The sequence below is a fragment of the Lissotriton helveticus genome, chromosome 7 (assembly GCF_964261635.1).
Source record: "Lissotriton helveticus chromosome 7, aLisHel1.1, whole genome shotgun sequence".
Lineage (NCBI taxonomy): Eukaryota > Metazoa > Chordata > Amphibia > Caudata > Salamandridae > Lissotriton > Lissotriton helveticus.
The window spans coordinates 1,039,340,152-1,039,357,487 of NC_136068.1; the positions used below are offsets into that span (position 1 = coordinate 1,039,340,152).

Below are 17,336 nucleotides of genomic sequence, written 5' to 3' on the forward strand. Positions count from 1 at the left end.
TTTCAGGAAGGATTGGCCTTTTGCACCATCAATTCCTTCAGATTGGCAATCTCGTGGGTCGTACTCTGGGTGGATAACGGTCCTGTGGGGTAGCACTCCTGGGTGTCTAAATTACTCAATGGCATCAGGATTTCCCATCCCCCTGAACCCCTCTATGCGCGTCTTTGGGACGTCAATCTGGTCCTGCGCCTGTTGTCCTCTTTGCAAGACAACCGATACCTATCCAGAAAGGAGATTTCAGCAAAGCTAGCCATGCTTCTCTGCCTTATCTCCTGTAAGAGATCGTCAGATGCGAGAGCCTTGGACCTCTCTCTTAGAATTTTTACCCGGAGGGGATTAAATTCAACATCTCAAGGAGGACGAAAATAAGTACCAGGTCGTTATCATATCCAGCTTTCCCTGAGTCTCCAAAATTGTGTGTTGTCAGATGCCTAAAGGCCTATAAAGACATGACTTTGGAGGTCCGACCTCCGGGGGAACAGCAACTCCTAATTGCCATTAAGAAACCCTTCTAGGCTGTGTAATTCCCGACCATTGCCAGGTGAGTGAGATGGATCATGGCAAAGGCTGGCATCAATACTAGCGAGTTTGGGGCACACTCTGCCAGAAGGGCTATAGCTTCCAAGGCCGTCCAGGTGGGAGGCAGATTGGAAGATATCATGAATGCGGCGGATTGGTCATCTGATTCCACTTTTAAAAAGCTTTATTTCAAACCAATCTATGACGCAGTCGTACTGGTGTTAAGTATGCTTTAAAAATGCATAATCCTCGCCTCCGGTCCTGACATAGAATGAAAAATATCCTAGTTTACATGAAGGGAAGTTTCAATTCTATTAAGGACGCAGAGGCGAGGATTACCCACCCCCCCTTCCTCCTGGCATACTCTTCTGATGCCTCCCTCCCTCTGAGGACTTATTTTATAGCCACCATCGAGTCTACGGATATCTAGACGGGATCCTGTGATTCTCAAGGAGTACTGAATTTATGTCTCTAATATGGTTTATTGATATGCTTGGCAAAAAGAAATGTATTGACATTGTTGATGACAACTGTTTACTGTGTGGTTTTCCTACACTTATTATGAAATTTGGAATTTCCTTGAATTCTTTTGTGTTCCTTCCAGATCAGTTATTATGTTGTATATGCAATTCTCTATTTATTGATATGTTTGGATTCTGTGGTAGAACGTTTAAGGGAGAGTATTTAACATTCTACCCTTTCATCTTAGGTTCGGACTCTAAGGCCAATTAAGGTCCAATGGGCTTCACATCCTTTAGCGCAGAATGAGGAAGGTCTAGGACCCTGATCATAATATATGGACTTGCTTAATGTGATATGATTGGACTGTTTGTGGCCATGGTTACTCCCGGTGTTCATGGGAGTTGTAGTTTATTGGCGTGTTATTTTTACTTTATCTTTGAAAATGCTGTTAATAAAGAGTGTAGAAAGTAATGCATAATCCTCGCCACCGCGTCCTTAATAGAATTGAAACTTTCCTTCATGTAAACTAGGACATTTTTCATTCACACTGTCTTTCTCAGCTATATGAAAATGAAGTCTGACTATTGATTCCCTTGTGTTCAACTGCATCCTCCCAGAGTGTTCTAAAGAACAACAAGAGCGCTAGCGGTGTTACTTATGACAATTGCATGGCACACCTGAAGCTATGTTGATTGAATCAAACTTGTAAAACTTTAAACATTTAATTTAGAAAGGAAGAAAAGGAGGGGGTTCATTTTGTCCTAAAAATTATAGTTAGTGTTGTAAAATGAAAAAGTAGGACACATTTTAAGTTAGTTCTCAAATAGCTTCCTCTTCTATTTCATTAAAACATTCTGACATGTAAACTGAAATATGCACTTTCAACAGCAGCAGCAGACTGCCAGTTAATTCTTTGGTGATCAGCAGTTTTACTTCAGTATTCTAATGAGCAACTAGAGTGCTAACATTCTAAATTAATGCCAAAAGTGTGGCACATATGAACGCCATCTTGATGGAATCAAAATAGAAAACTGAAAGCATTTTCTACTGCAGTAAATGATGAAATTAGGGAGCTTCATAACAAATAAGTCTCCCAAGATGGCCAACGGGGAAAAAGAGCCCAATATAGCACACATATCACCCAAATTTAGCCCAATGACAGAAGTGCGCAAAACACAACACTTAGTTTTTTTGGGGGAGTTTTATGTAGCGCAGACTTGCCCTAAAAACATAGAAGTGCTTAACATGAGCATCAGTTACATTGCACAAGAACACATTCAGTTTGGTATTAGGAATGGGAGATTAAGAAATGTTCCCAGAATCACAGGTTATCAAGCTGACGCCTGAACTCGAACCTGGTTCCCCAGTTGCAAAGTCTGCAGCTCTAGCTGTAACTCCACATCTTCGATTGATTACTGTCTGGTTTCTAGAAGCCTGGTCCCTCTAGTGTCGAATTGGGAACTGCTCCCCAGAGCTTAGTCTGACCATTCTCCAGTGCAGTTGATATTGAGGGTCCCTACATGTGGACATACCCCATTCACATGGAAGTTTCCGCCTGTTAGATTTGGGGGTCTCTAGTTGGCACAGGTAGGTACTTGTGACAAAGAGGGACCCTTGCCTCTAGTCAGGGTAAGGGCGTACACTCCTAAAATAACCCCTGCTCACCCCCATGGTAGCTTGGCACTAGCAAACAGGCTTATCTCAGAGGCAAAGTGTAAAGCATTTGTGACCACAACAGTAACCCAGTGACAACACTACAGATGGACACCACACAGTTGTATATTAAAAATAAGTATTCTTTATATAGACTTAACACAAGACCATTAAATGACAGAAATCCACAATACTGTACTTAAAATGGTAGTTTTAGCTTAGTTCTGTTCAGTTCTTAACCACTTGGATGCTAAGGTGTTTTATGGCTTTGAATGTAATTTCCATTGAAGTCAATGGAAACTCCATGACGAGCTGGGCTCGTCATGAGCGTCGAAGGGGTTAAAATGTGACTGAGTCAATGTACCTTTCAATGCATTGCGCTTCCACAACAAAAGTGTTGCAGCGAGGGAAATGCGGCAAAGTTCCAGTGCAAAGAAATAAAGACGTGAAGGTCTTCCAGTTGCGGCACGCTTCTCCGATGATGAGAGAAGTCTCAATTTGATGCGTCAGCTGCAGCGACGACACCCTTGTCTAGCGATGCGACGGCAACAGCCTTGGCTGCGGCACTCTTCTCTGACGTTGCGAGAAGCTTCTGCACAGTGTGACAACTACAGCGGTGACATCCAAGATGCGAAGGCAGCAGCTCCGATGGCGGCGTGCTTCTCCGTGGATGCGAGGTGCTATTCTTGATGTGGTGCAATACGACAGCTACAGCGGTGACATCCACGATGCGACGGCAGCATCAGCAACGGCGACACGCTTCTTCCTCTTTGCGAGACACTTCTCTGGATGTGGTGCAATACAACAGCTACATCAGCGATACCCTCCTACGGAGTTGCGACGGCAGCAGCAGCGACAGCAGCGACAGTGACACTCTTACTCGTCGTTGCGAGACGCTTCTCTCGGTGCGGTGCAATACGACAGCTACAGCGACGACACCCTCCTTCGGAGTTGCAAGGGCAGCAGCAGCGATATCCACGCGTTTCTTCCTCGAGTCGCGCTTCCTGCTCCTAGCGACACGCAGTCCCTTTAGAAGGGACAAAAACAGCAGGCGACATCCAAGATGCGACGGCAGCAGCTCCGATGGCGGTGTGCTTCTCCGTGGATGCGAGGTGCTATTCTTGATGTGGTGCAATACGACAGCTACAGCGGTGACATCCACGATGTGACGGCAGCAGCAGCAACGGCGACACGCTTCTTCCTCTTTGCGAGACACTTCTCTGGATGTGGTGCAATACAACAGCTACATCAGCGATACCCTCCTTCGGAGTTGCGACGGCAGCAGCAGCGACAGCAGCGGCAGTGACACACTTACTCTTCGTTGCGATACACTTCTCTCGGTGCGGTGCAATACGACAGCTACAGCGACGACACCCTCCTTCGGAGTTGCAAGGGCAGCAGCAGCGATATCCACGCGTTTCTTCCTCTTGAGTCGCGCTTCCAGCTCCTAGAGACGCGCAGTCCCTCAGAAGGCCGAAAAAAAGCAGCAGGCACTTCCAAAGAACTCTGAGGGAGCTGGGGGGGTGAAGTCTGTTGTCCCTGAAACTTCAGCAGGAGGCAAGCTCTGTTCCAAGCCCTTGGAGAGCCTTCACAAGTTGAACGTAAAACACACAAAGTTCTATCTCCTCTCTTTTGCAGTCAGGCAACCACTGCAGGCCAATCCCCGAAGCAGCACTTCAGCTTAGGAATAGTCTCTCCTCAGTTTCTTCAGGTTCTCTCCTCAGCAGATGTTTCTTGTTGTTGTCCAAAAGTGATCTAATTTCTTGAGATCAGGGTCCCAATATTTATACCTCAAAATTCATTTGTTCTCTGAGGGCAGAGGGGCCTTTGCCCACTCCAAACCAGTTCTGGAGCACTCTGTTGACATGACTCCTTCCTTCCTTTCACAGTGCAGGGCAGAAACATCAGACGCCCCACAGGAGGTGGAGGCAGCATTGTGGAGGGAAAGCACAGCCCTGGAGCACTTTGTTGACATGATTCATTCTCTCCTTTCACAGTGAAGGGCAGAGACATCAGACGCACCACGGGGGGAGGAGCTAGCACTGTGGGGGGGGCAGGCACAATCCTATTCAGGTCCCAGGTGCAACTCTTCCCTCCCATCTAGATGCAGATCTCTCTATCCACCACTGGACTGACTCATTCTGTCTCCTAGAATGCCCCAGCCCTGTCACTCAAACTCCAGACAAGGAATACACAACCTAGCAGAGGCAGGCCTGGATAGTTAGACAAGAAAATACCTACTTTCTAACAGTGGTATTTTCAAACACAGAATGTTAAAACCAACTTCACTAAAAGATGTATTTTATCATTCTGTGTTCAGGCATACTAAACGCAAATTTCTACCATGTTACCTGAGTCAGTTAGGATTATAAAATGTAATAATCTAACTGCCCATTCTTGCCTATGGAGAACAGGTAGCCTTGCAATAGTGAAAAACGAAAATGGCTATAATTCACTATTAGGACATGCCACACACACCAGGGCATGTCCTTCCTTATACTTACAATGCACCCTGCCCTTGGGCATACCATAGGGGTGTCTGGTATGAAGAAAAGGGAAGGTTTAGGGACTGGCAAGTGGGTGCACTTGCCCAGTCAGCATGCCAGTACCAGACTGCACACAGGCTCTGCAATGGCAGACTTTAGACACATTTTTACAGGCTGCTTCTGTGGGTGGCACTACCAGTGCTGCAAGCCCACTAGCAGCATTTGGATTTACAAGCCCTGGGCACACTCAGTGCACTGTACTAGGGTCTGACAAGTAAACCAAATCAGCCAATCATGGAGTCACTAATCCATACATCAATTTACAATAGGGAGAGCATATGCACTTTAGCACTGATCAGCAGTGTAAAGTGCCCAGAGTCATAAAACCAACAAAAACAGGTCAGACAAAATACAGGAGGAAGGCAAACATTTCTGGGATGACCCTGCAAAAAGGGCCAAGTCCAACACCTCCATACTCCCTACTTGATCAGGTGTTTCGCTCAGAAATGGCTACAGCTATTGACACCTTTTTTAGAGAGAACATAGGCTCAGTTTCTGCCTTTTCAACATTCTGGGAAACATTTAAGGTTTTTATTTGAGGGGAAACAATTCCTAAATATGCAGGAGTTCCCAGGTCCATTCAAAACAGGCTTGCTAAACTAGAGGCGGACATCACAGCCCTCGAACAAGACCACCAGTGGAGGGGACATGCTGAGACAGTAAATGATATTAAAGTGCTGTTGGAGGAATTCCAGGACACAGCTGATAGTGAAGTCAAGCACTTAGGCATGTATGCCACAACTCGTGTATACGGGGAGGGCGAGCGACCCGGAGCCCTGTTAGCTAAATTGCAGCGACCCCCGAGGGAAACTAACTCCAAAGTCTATGTTAAGGGTGAAGATGGCATTATGATATATGCTTCAAAAGGCATTGCGGATAGATTCAGTACATGTTATGCAGAGCTTTATAGAACATGGATCCCCCTGCTGGTTCTGCTAGTTAGGATTATTTGACACATATCCGCCTTCCTTGACTCACAGACTCCCATAGGGAACATCACATGGCTCCCCTAGACCCCAGGCAAATTAGGGTTGCTTTGTCACCAATGAAGATTGGCTCCACACCAGGACCTGACGGGTTGACTGTCACCTTTTATAAAGCGTTTCAAGACCTTCTAATCCCACACCTAGTTACCCTGTTTGAAGAGATGGCGGAGAGTAAGCTAATGCCCTCTTCAATGCGTGAGGCATTGATCGTTATGCTCTTCAAACCTGGCAAAACCACCAGCGATTGCTTGTCATACAGACCCTTGTCCCTGTTAAACATAGACACAAAACTATTCGCTAAGATACTGGCCAATCACATCTCTCCACTGCTTCCGGGCCTAGTGGGGGTCAAGCAAGCTGGATTTGTCCCAGGGCGCAACCTGACATCTAACCTTTGTACGATTTCAGCATTCAACCCTAAAATTAATGCAGCTGCAGTGATCTTGGATGGCGAAAAGGCCTTCAATTTTGCTGAATGGCTTTTTATGGAAATGGTACTCAGGAGGGTGGGTGTGGGCGAAGTCTTTTTACAACTGGTTAAGGTCTTTTATGAAGCGCCGTGCACTAGAATCAGGCTGGGAAATCTGGTGATGGCTCCGATACCCATATCCAGGGGCACTCGGCAGGGATGCCCCTTATCCTCGCTCTTGTATGCTTTGGTATCCAAACCCTTGTTATGCGCTCTTAGGGAATAGCACAGTTATAGGGGGGTACGCTTCCCAGGATATCAGTTAATAGTCTCTGCATATGCTGATGATCTACTACTATATGTTAGGGATCTCTCCACCCACCTCACCCCTGTTTTGAATTAAATGGTCCATTTTGGACAGCTGTCCGGACTAAACATTAATTGGAATAAGTCCTTGATTTTTCCATTGACCACATCTACCCTCCCTCCTACCTTGCAGTTCCCTTTGAATTGGACAACAGAGTCTGTATGCTATCTAGGGATTCAGATACATACTGACCCAGAAGTAGTGTTGGTTGATAATTATGGGAAAGTATTAGACAGACTAGAAGAGGATGTGACTAGATGGAAGTGATTACCACTTTCACTACTGGGATGTGTTTCATTGATGAAGATGGTCGTCCTACCTAGACTGTTGTTCCTGTTTCAGAATATACCCATATACCTTCCACAACACGTATTCATTAAATTAAGGTCCTTCATGACAAATTTAGCCTGAGCTGGCAAACAACCCCGTGTAAAATGGTACATTCTCACTTTGCCGTATTCTTTGGGCGGCCTCAAGGCCCTGGATCTAGACCTATACTATAGAGCTGCACAGTGTTCCCACGCCTCCGCTTGACTACTATGCCCCACTACTCCCCCGCATATATATATATATATATATAGAGAGAGAGAATCGCTGCTGGTACTGACACTCTCTCACAGGCGCTAGTCAGGAATCTACACGTAGGCACAGTATTCTAGACTCTATTAATTCCACCACCCATGCCTGGCTTAAAGTGATGGACAGACAGGCTGGCACTATTTTATACTCTCCCCTGACCCTCTTAGAGTGGTGCACCTAGCATTCTTCCAGTATCGATAGTGTGCTTCCTCTGCTTATCTTTTATTTATTTTTTACTCTGTGTCTCTTTATAAAGCATGATGTACTTTTGCTAACGTGAGAGACCACTTTGATTGTACTGTAATTATTGCCTGATGATGCTTTACTTAACTGTACTATGTTATATCAATAAAGAAAAGTTAAAGAAAAAAACTCCACATATTCTCCCTTAAGTGTAACATATAATCAAGTGATCAGCTGGATAATAAAACATAAAGATAGCAAATTATTTAAAAGAGCTTTGTTGCAATTTGAAAACTCAGAAAATAGGCATTAAGTTGACCACACTGTGCAGGCAGGAGGGGCAGTGACAGCATAATGGACCAAGAAGGGCAGGGAAAAGGGGGGGCAGGGGAAACAAAACAACCATGCAGTACAGGCAAGAGAGACTGTGCCAATATAAAAGAACACTGAGGGCAGAAGGAAGAGACAGTGGCAGTACATCCATTCATGTCAACAGACCCGATTCATGCAGGAGACTCCCGATGTTTTAATCCCAAAATACCTTTATTTTATTTGTCACCTGCCTAAAATCTCTTCTTTTTCAATGTTAGTCAGTGGGGAAAATCAGTTCACCAGGTTTTCTCCCCAAACCTCCCTCTAACCAAGTTCAAAATGTTGGCAAGTTTGGTCCATTGGATCACAGAGGACAGGAGGAATGGGGTAGGGACACAGACTTGGATAAGAGGGCAGGAGGGAGATGGGCAGGCGCACCAAACTGACCTTACAGGGAAGGCGTCAGGGGTTGCAGTAGCACAATTCATCACACAGGGCAAGTGGGACAGCAGTGCAGCAAACAGACCATGGAAAGCAATAGGGAGGGAACAGGTCCATGCACATGATCAACAGAGAGCAGAGGGGAAAGAGACAAGGGTAGCAAGATGACCATTGCGGACAGACAGGAAGGACAGTTTTGCAGCATAACACCATGAAGGGCAGGAGGGAGGGGTAGGGGAACAACAGCAGACCAAACAAGGCAGGAGGGAGGCAATAGGGGTCTGCACATGGAAAACGGAGGGCAAGGGCAAGACGTTAGGGCAGGAGCAGCAAGCTGACCATGGAGGGCAGGTGGGATGGGGGCTAGAAACACAACACACTTTTGAGGGTAACAGCAAGACTATAATGGCATACACAAAGACAACGGAGGGAACGCGGGAGGGGGTCAGGGGCAGCAAGCTGACCACACAGGGGAGATTGGAGGGCTGTGGCAGCACAGAAGACCATGCATGGCAAGCAGGAAGGTTAGTGTTTTTGCTGTCTAAGAACATTGCTGAGTAAGGTGGGATCCAATCACTTATGAGCTTTAAGCTCTTGCACCCACAGTGGCTGTCCCATTCTTCCGCTCTCCCACTATGTATATATGATGTGAGTGGCTGCTTATGCAGCCCTTGGGAGCTAGGCTCCATGCTGCTGCACGTTCCAACCCTGCTGTTATAAAATTGACCTACATACAACATGGATTTCAACAAGGCACCCATAGCATCTATATAAATCCCAGACTGAAGCATGTGGTGATATTAGGGTTGTGGTAACACAGACAAATGCAAAAAGAACAAATGATGGACAGAATTTAGAACAATATCATACATTCACCCCAGTACAGAGATCTGGGCCTAAATCTATTTTTTTGCTCACCATGCCATTCCAGTTTGGACCCAGCCATATGCAAATCAGTCTTGACCCTGCGCCCGATGGGAACAGTCCAGCCCGAACTGCCAGCCCAGGTCCCCCCTGGACTGGAAACAAGCATCCTAGGACCGGTTTTGGGCTTTCAGCCCTCATCAGCCAGGATAGCTTGACTCCAGTGGCATGAAGACCTCCTTGTGTTTGCTTTGCGTGGCAGCACAAAATGCTTTACTATAAATCTGCAAAATGTAATAAAAAGCTCAAACAGTTCTAAAGCACCTTAGACTTATAATAATGACTAGTCTTTCTCTCTGCTGATACTGAAGGAAAGAAGAGGCAAATTTACCAAATAGGGGCATGACCTGTTCAAAGGGATCTCAATCTAGTTCTCTGGTCGAGGGATGTACCCCACTAATCTGATTCCCTCCTCTCCTCTCCAGAGGTGTACTGCAGACGCACATTTGATGATTATGCCTGCTGGCCAGATGCTCTCCCAGGAGCCACCGTCCAGGTGCCGTGTCCTCCATACCTGCCCTGGAGAGATCAAGGTATGTTTAGCAGCAAACCCGGAAGAGATACTTTCAACTGCCAATGTGCTGGATTTGTGGGCTTGCAGTTACTAGTGTTTAGTGGGCGCACACTGAAAATAAATTCTAGTGTAAAATGTAGGTAATAATTTACTCGCCTGGCGAATCATGTGTACCTCGGGACTAGCGGATAGGGGCGGTCTTCCCAGAGCGAGTCTGATGGTGCAAGTGAGGAATTGTTCTCGCCAGTGGGGTCGGGGTCTGATGGGAAGGGAGGGGGGTTCACTAGAGTTCATTTATTACCGGGAGTTGTGCAGTGCTTGGCTGCTTCCTCACGATGTTATCTATTTGCCTGCTAATCTGCTATTCCTCATGTGTCCGTACCGCTCTAGGTGATGCCTATGTCCCCAAGTGCCATAATGAGGTTGTCGAACTGTGTACATGTGTTGTAACGATGCCAATTGAGGGGGTTTTGTATATGTTACATAAACTGGAAAAATAGAGTTTAAAAAAATATATATTTTACCTCCAGTTTTGCACGCTCATTTTCTGGGCTACATATGAAGAATTGGACATAGACTTGAGTTGTTTTGGGGTATGCATTTCAGTTGAATGCGGATACTACTGCAGGCAATTCAGTTCTAGGCAGATGCCTAGAGTACCATTTATAAGGGGGCGCTATATTCTGCTAAAAACACAACAAAAGCCAAATTGCCATGAGATGGTTGTCGAGGGGGAGTCAAATGTCTCTGTTTGTGAGAATCCAAATAAGCCTTGCACTGAGCTTGTTCAGAGTTCATCAAAGAGCCTTAATGCATTTTTAGAGTGCACTCTTCAGTTTTTGGGTGATTGCGAGTCAGTTTTGTTAGGGAGCTGATTGACATCTGTGATTTAGGGAATTTAGTCACAAATGTTGCAGGATATGGTATGTGATCTCTGACATCTTTCCTATCACAGAACCAAGGGATGGTGATGCAGTATACAACAGGATATAAGAAGGGTGTGGGGATATGAGGGTACTACCATGTAATACCTTTACAGTGAGTTGTATTACATTGTGGTTCTTACACACACACAAACATATTTGTATATATGTATGTGTTATTCGTTGATTGTGGATATTTTATTTTTTATTCTTGTTGGGGTAACTTTCCTAAATAAATATATATATATATATATATATATATATATATATATATATATATATATATATACACCAAAACCCACTAAAAAATAGGCCTGACACATGCTGAGAGGCTTTAGTTGAAATGTATTACTCTCCAGGCTAAGGTCACAAAGTCCTGTAAACTACGGTGAAACGCTGGGCAGACGCGTTTCAGTCTGACGGCTTTCCTCAGTGCCCGCTTCACTTGTGCTGTCAAATCAATTAGGGGCTTGTTTTTAAAGACTCAGGAAGTGTTAGCTCATTGGAACAAACACTCTGGCCCGCCCTCCACAACTTCCAGCCTTGTCAGTCCTACTTAGATCCAAGCCGGCTCTTCCATGCTCCCCGTTTGTGAATGCTGGTACAGTGAGTACCTTCTCCATATACCATGTGGTGTCCCAACCTCTGCTGGCCACAGAAAGCACTTCTTCCCCGGCGATCTGAGCAAGGAGTAAAGAAAAGATGACAGTATCAACTCGAGCCTCCTCAAACAGCAATCAGCTGCTTCCTTTTTCCCCATGCGGCAACGGACTCCAGTGAGTATCTTGGACCTTCGGGGGGCTTCCACAGTGTCCTTCCACACTATACCAAACTGCACAGGCGTTGTGCTAAGCTCCAGATCAAAAGGGCGTGCCGGTCCAGCGGTGCCTGTAACCGCTCACACATAAACACCAATACCCACTACAAAATGGGCCCAACACATGCTCAGAGGCTTTAGTTAAAATGTATTACTCTCCAGGCTAAGGTCACAAAGTCCTGTAAACTACGGTGAAACGCTGGGCAGACGCGTTTCAGTCTGACGGCTTTCCTCAGTGCCCGCTTCACTTGTGCTGTCAAAATAATTAGGGGCTTGTTTTTAAAGACTCAGGAAGTGTTAGCTCATTGGAACAAACACTCTGGCCCGCCCTCTACAACTTCCAGCCTTGTCATTCCTGCTTAGATCCATGCCGGCTCTTCCATGATCCCCGTTTGTGAATGCTGGTACAGTGAGTACCTTCTCCATATACCATGTGGTGTCCCAACCTCTGCTGGCCACAGAAAGCACTTCTCCCCCGGCAATCTGAGCAAGGAGTAAAGATGACAGTATCAACTCGAGCCTCCTCAAACAGCAATCAGCTGCTTCCTTTTTCCCCATGCTTATGGGCCAGGAGCTGTTATGTTGGGGTATGAGCGTGCTGGCAAGGACTTGATCCAGGTGTCACAACCCACTGCGGACTTTAATTTCTTTAAACTTGCACGAGCACTGCAGCTCATTGGAGAAATACCAGGCAGCACAAAGACCAAGAAGCCACGGGAGTGGCTGCGCCCTGTGGCCGTGGTTAAGAATGTTAAATTGATGCCGAAAATTGCAGTGCCTGCGCATTGAAAAGTCCGTTGCCCATGAAGAAGTGAGGTGTCACGAAACGCGTCGGCAGTATGGACTGATTCCTGGGTCACTTGGCCTTCTCCTTGTTGACGCCCTCCAATAAAAGATTGTGGCAATGAACTTACCTGGCGAGTGATCTTTCCACAGCAGGCACCTTTGTTTCTGATATATATTACCTACTGGCGGTCGCCAGTAGGTAGTTATAGTTAGGACCTAGCTACCATAGGAAATCCGCACCATTCTATTGGGAATAAATCTGGCGCCGGTTGAGGAATTTGTGTGTAATTTTCTAAAATTTTGGCCAGCTCTGCTCCGCTCCTTCCCTGAAAGTTTTGGGGGGATTCGTGAAGTGGGGGCTGAGAAAAAAGGGGGGTCCCAAAACATGTTTTCCCCATGTTAATTTCCATAGGACGTTATGACACGTCTACAGCCCGAACCACTGAACGGAATTACGTCAAACTTTGCAAAATTGTAGGGACTGGTACGCAGATGTGCCTTTGCTATATTTGGTGAAAATTGCTCCAGTGGTTTTTTTGAAAATTAACTTCAAAAACACATATATATCTATAGGCGCGCTCCGAGCGCTCACCGGTACACGTACCGGGGAGCGCACCCGGCGCGTTACTGGAGTGCGCGTGCGGAAAGCTGATTGGCTGTCGGATGTCTGTCAACATTCTAAACAGTCCGGAGAGTCCGCCATCTTGTATCTCGGTAGAATCGAGACACAAGAGGTTAAAAAAAAGGGGGTAATGATTAAAAGGGGGCAGGGTAGACACTCCCTGACCCCCTAGGTTTTTGGAGGGGGGCCTAAAAGGACTCTGAAGGGCAAAAAAACTATTTATTTCTTTTTTTATTTTCGCGGGGTAAGCGCTGGGTGCGTTCCCAGGTGCGTTCTCCGGTACGTGAACCCTGAGCGCACCACGGGGAAAAACAGTGTAAAAAATTAGAGAGAAAAAAATAATTTTGAGTGCTTAGAGGTAGGGTAGCTCTGAAAAGAGCTGTTGTGTTATGTGAGTGTTTTTGTACCTACAAGTAGGTACCAATGCAGAGTCTCAAATTCAAGAGGAAGACTCTATTCCCCTCATCTGTAAAATGTACACCATCTCTCCTATAGATGCCTTGCATGTTGTAACGCAAGTTGTTGTGGTAAATGGAACCCATACCATAGTCTCTGAGGAAAGCAGAAACAGATTTATTTACATGTTTCCTTGCTTTCTCAATCTGTGGACAAAATTGGTTGGACCAGTTCCATTTTTACCTTTGGCATATATTAGAAAATACCAAGGCAGTATTTGGAAAAAGTGATATCAATTGCCCAAAGATGTCCTTTAAAAGCATTTCCAGACCTACCCCAGTCAAAGTGCCTAGGTCATTTCCACCACAGTGCACAATTATAAGGTCAGTGTGTGGAAGATGCATAAAGGATTTTATCAATGGTATCAATTGGTGACTTCTTAATCCTCTCTGTCCAATCCACACAATGTCCATATTTGGTAAATCAAGGTTGTAAATACCTCTGTTGCTTGCAAATTTTTCACTCCAGAAGACATAGCTATGACCCACAAACCAGACTTTTGGCATCTTGAAGGTAGATGTGCTTCTAGTCAGATGAGTTGTGGAAATGAAATGGCAGTTTGAAAGTAGGAATTATTAAAAAAAAGTGGTTAAGATTCAGTGCACTTGAACACCCAGAAATGATTGGTGCTTTCTTAAAAATCTCCACTGACAATTAGGGTGCATGCTTTTTTTTTAAAGAAGTCATTTCAATGGTTGAGAAAAAGTCATTTAAAGAAACATTGCACTTGATTAGCTAGTACACTGAGAGGTCAAACACCCTTGCTGGATTCTTTTGCAACATAGTATGATGAACTTCTGAACTGTGTGCTGGGTTAGGAGGGAGTTACCATGGTAACAGGGTGAATGAGCACTGGGGGGATGGGTGAATGTTATGTGAGTTTCAAAGTCTTCAAATGTACAACCAATTAAAATGTGCAGTTTGGTTTTGAATTTGTGTGGGAAGAATTTTGATTGGTTATGTACAAGGATATGGGTCTGAAATGAGAAAGAATCTGTGCCATTATTCTGAGGCTCCAGTGAAAGAAGCATTATTCAGAGATTCTGCTTAAGGAAATCTGTTGTGTGTGACTGACACTGTTCTACATCTTTCAAAGCATTTTTAAAGGTGAGTATTGATTCTTTTAATAAAGATAGAGTGCTGTATGCACTATGGGGAAGATTAAGAAGCATATTGTGCTTCTTTATTCTTGCATTTTGTGTCATTTTTTATAATGTTGTTAAAAAATTTAATGGTGCATATTGGAAATGTATTTTGAAAATGAGTTAAGTTTCTGCTTTGTTTTTGTAGTGGTCATTTAAATGAGCTTTGCTTTGTGTCAAAAACGATTTAGTATGCAAAGTATTTTCTGGAAAAAAGTCTGCTTTTTAAATTTTGGAGAAGCATTACACTGACTTTCTCTTTGAAATAAGAGAAAACATTTTCACATTTTTCAATAATGTCACCTGTGCCTTGTAACAGTTTGCCTCAATTAGCTTAAAGAGTATTCTTTGCTTGTGTCTCACTTTACTCTGTGCTTGTGTGTAATCTGATATAGGATTCATTCAATGAAGATACACTGCTGTATGCAGTATAGGGAAGATTAGGAAGCATATTGATAATCTACCTAAGATGGAATGATTAAATTGGAATAATATGCTTAGTTGATGTCTTTAAAAATATGGAAGTATATGTTTTTTAAAGACATGGTAAATTAGATGTAACATTCTGGTCATGTGCCTAAGATCACACTGATGGATTAATCAAGCTTCAGTCACAGTGTGATCTTAGGCACATGACCAGGATGTTACATGTAATGAGAAATTAATGTTATGTCTTGCTTATATATAGGTGGCCTGTTTTTGGCCTGTAGAGACAGTGAAATTATATGAGCAGAAACACACATACTGCTTGCGGAGACAGACATGGTAGATTATATGTAACATCCTGGTCATGTGCCTAAGATCACACTGTGAGTCAAGCTTGATTTTAAATGGATATGGGTGAATAATATGTTTACTTGATGTCTTTAAAAATATGGAAGTACATGTTTTTTAGAGACATGGTTGATTACATGCAATATCCAGATCATGTGCCTAAGATCACACTGTGAGTGAAGCTTGATTTTTAATGGATCTGGGTGAATAACATGCTCAGTTGATGTCTTTAAAAATATGGAAGTACATGTTTTTTGAAGACATGGTAGATTACATGTAACATCCTGGTCGTTGTGCCTAAGATCCCACTGATGGGTGAATCAAGCTTCAGTCACAGTGTGATCTTAGGCACATGACCAGGATGTTACATGTAATGAAAAATTAATGTTATGTCTTGCTTATATATAGGTGGCCTGTTTTTGGCCTGTAGAGACAGTGAAATTATATGAGCAGAAACACACATACTGCTTGCAGAGACAGACATGGTAGATTATATGTAACATTCTGGTCATGTGCCTAAGATCACACTGTGACTCAAGCTTGATTTTAAATGGATGTGGGTGAATAATATGCTTACTTGATGTCTTTAAAAATATGGAAGTACATGTTTTTTAGAGACATGGTTGATTACATGCAACATCCAGATCATGTGCCTACGATCACACTGTGAGTGAAGCTTGATTTTTAATGGATCTGGGTGAATAACATGCTCAGTTGATGTTTTAAAAATATGAAAGTACATGTTTTTTAAAGACATGGTAGATTACATGTAACATCCTGGTCATCTGCCTAGAATTACACTGATGGATGAATCAAGCTTCACTCACAGTGTGATCTTAGGCACATTACCAGGATGTTACTTGTAATGAGAAATTAATGTTATGTCTTGCTTATATATAGGTGGCCTGTTTTTGGCCTGTAGAGACAGTGTAATAATATGAGCAGAGACACATATACTGCTTGCAGAGACAGACATGGTAGATTATATGTAACATCCTGGTCATGTGCCTAAGATCACACTGTGAGTGAAGCTAGATTTTAAATGGATCAGGGTGAATAATATGCTTAGTTGATGTCTTTAAAAATATGGAAGTACATGTTTTTTGAAGACATGGTAGATTACATGTAACATCCTGGTCGTTGTGTATAAGATCACACTGATGGGTGAAACAAGCTTCTCTCACAGTGTGATCTTAGGCACATGACCAGGATGTTACATGTAATGAGAAATTAATGTTATGTCTTGCTTATATATAGGTGGCCTGTTTTTGGCCTGTAGAGACAGTGGAATAATATGAGCAGAAACACACATACTGCTTGTAGAGACAGACATGGTAGATTATATGTAACATCCTGGTCATGTGCCTAAGATCACACTGTGAGTCAAGTTTGATTTTAAATGGATCTGGGTGAATAATGTGATTAGTTGATGTCTTTAAAAATATGGAAGTACATGTTTTTGAAGACATGGTAGATTACATGTTACATCCTGGTCATGTGCCTAAGATCACACTGATGGGTGAATCAAGCTTCACTCACAGTGTGATCTTAGGCACATGACCAGGATGTTACATGTAATGAGAAATTAATGTTATGTCTTGCTTATATATGGGTGGCCTGTTTTTGGCCTGTAGATACAGTGAAATAATATGAGCAGAAACACACATACTGCTTGTAGAGACAGACATGGTAGATTATATGTAACATGCTGGTCATGTGCCTAAGATCACACTGTGAGTCAAGCTTGATTTTTAATGGATCTGGGTAAATAATGTGATTAGTTGATGTCTTTAAAAATGGGGAAGTACATGTTTTTCGAAGATATGGTAGATTACATGTTACATCCTGGTCATCTGCCTAAGATCACACTGATGGGTGAATCAAGCTTCACTCACAGTGTGATCTTAGGCACATGACCAGG

The 17,336-nt window shown here is 43.8% G+C and overlaps 1 protein-coding gene across 1 annotated transcript in view; it reads left to right on the plus strand.

Moving 5' to 3' along the window:
- LOC144769378 (glucagon-like peptide 1 receptor) overlaps positions 1 to 17,336 on the plus strand; it is a 368,429-nt gene that overhangs the window by 99,345 nt on the left and 251,748 nt on the right. The window contains exon 3 of the mRNA XM_078653433.1: positions 9,807 to 9,914. Coding sequence (XP_078509559.1) covers positions 9,807 to 9,914 — 108 coding nt within the window. The remainder of the gene's footprint in view (positions 1 to 9,806; positions 9,915 to 17,336) is intronic.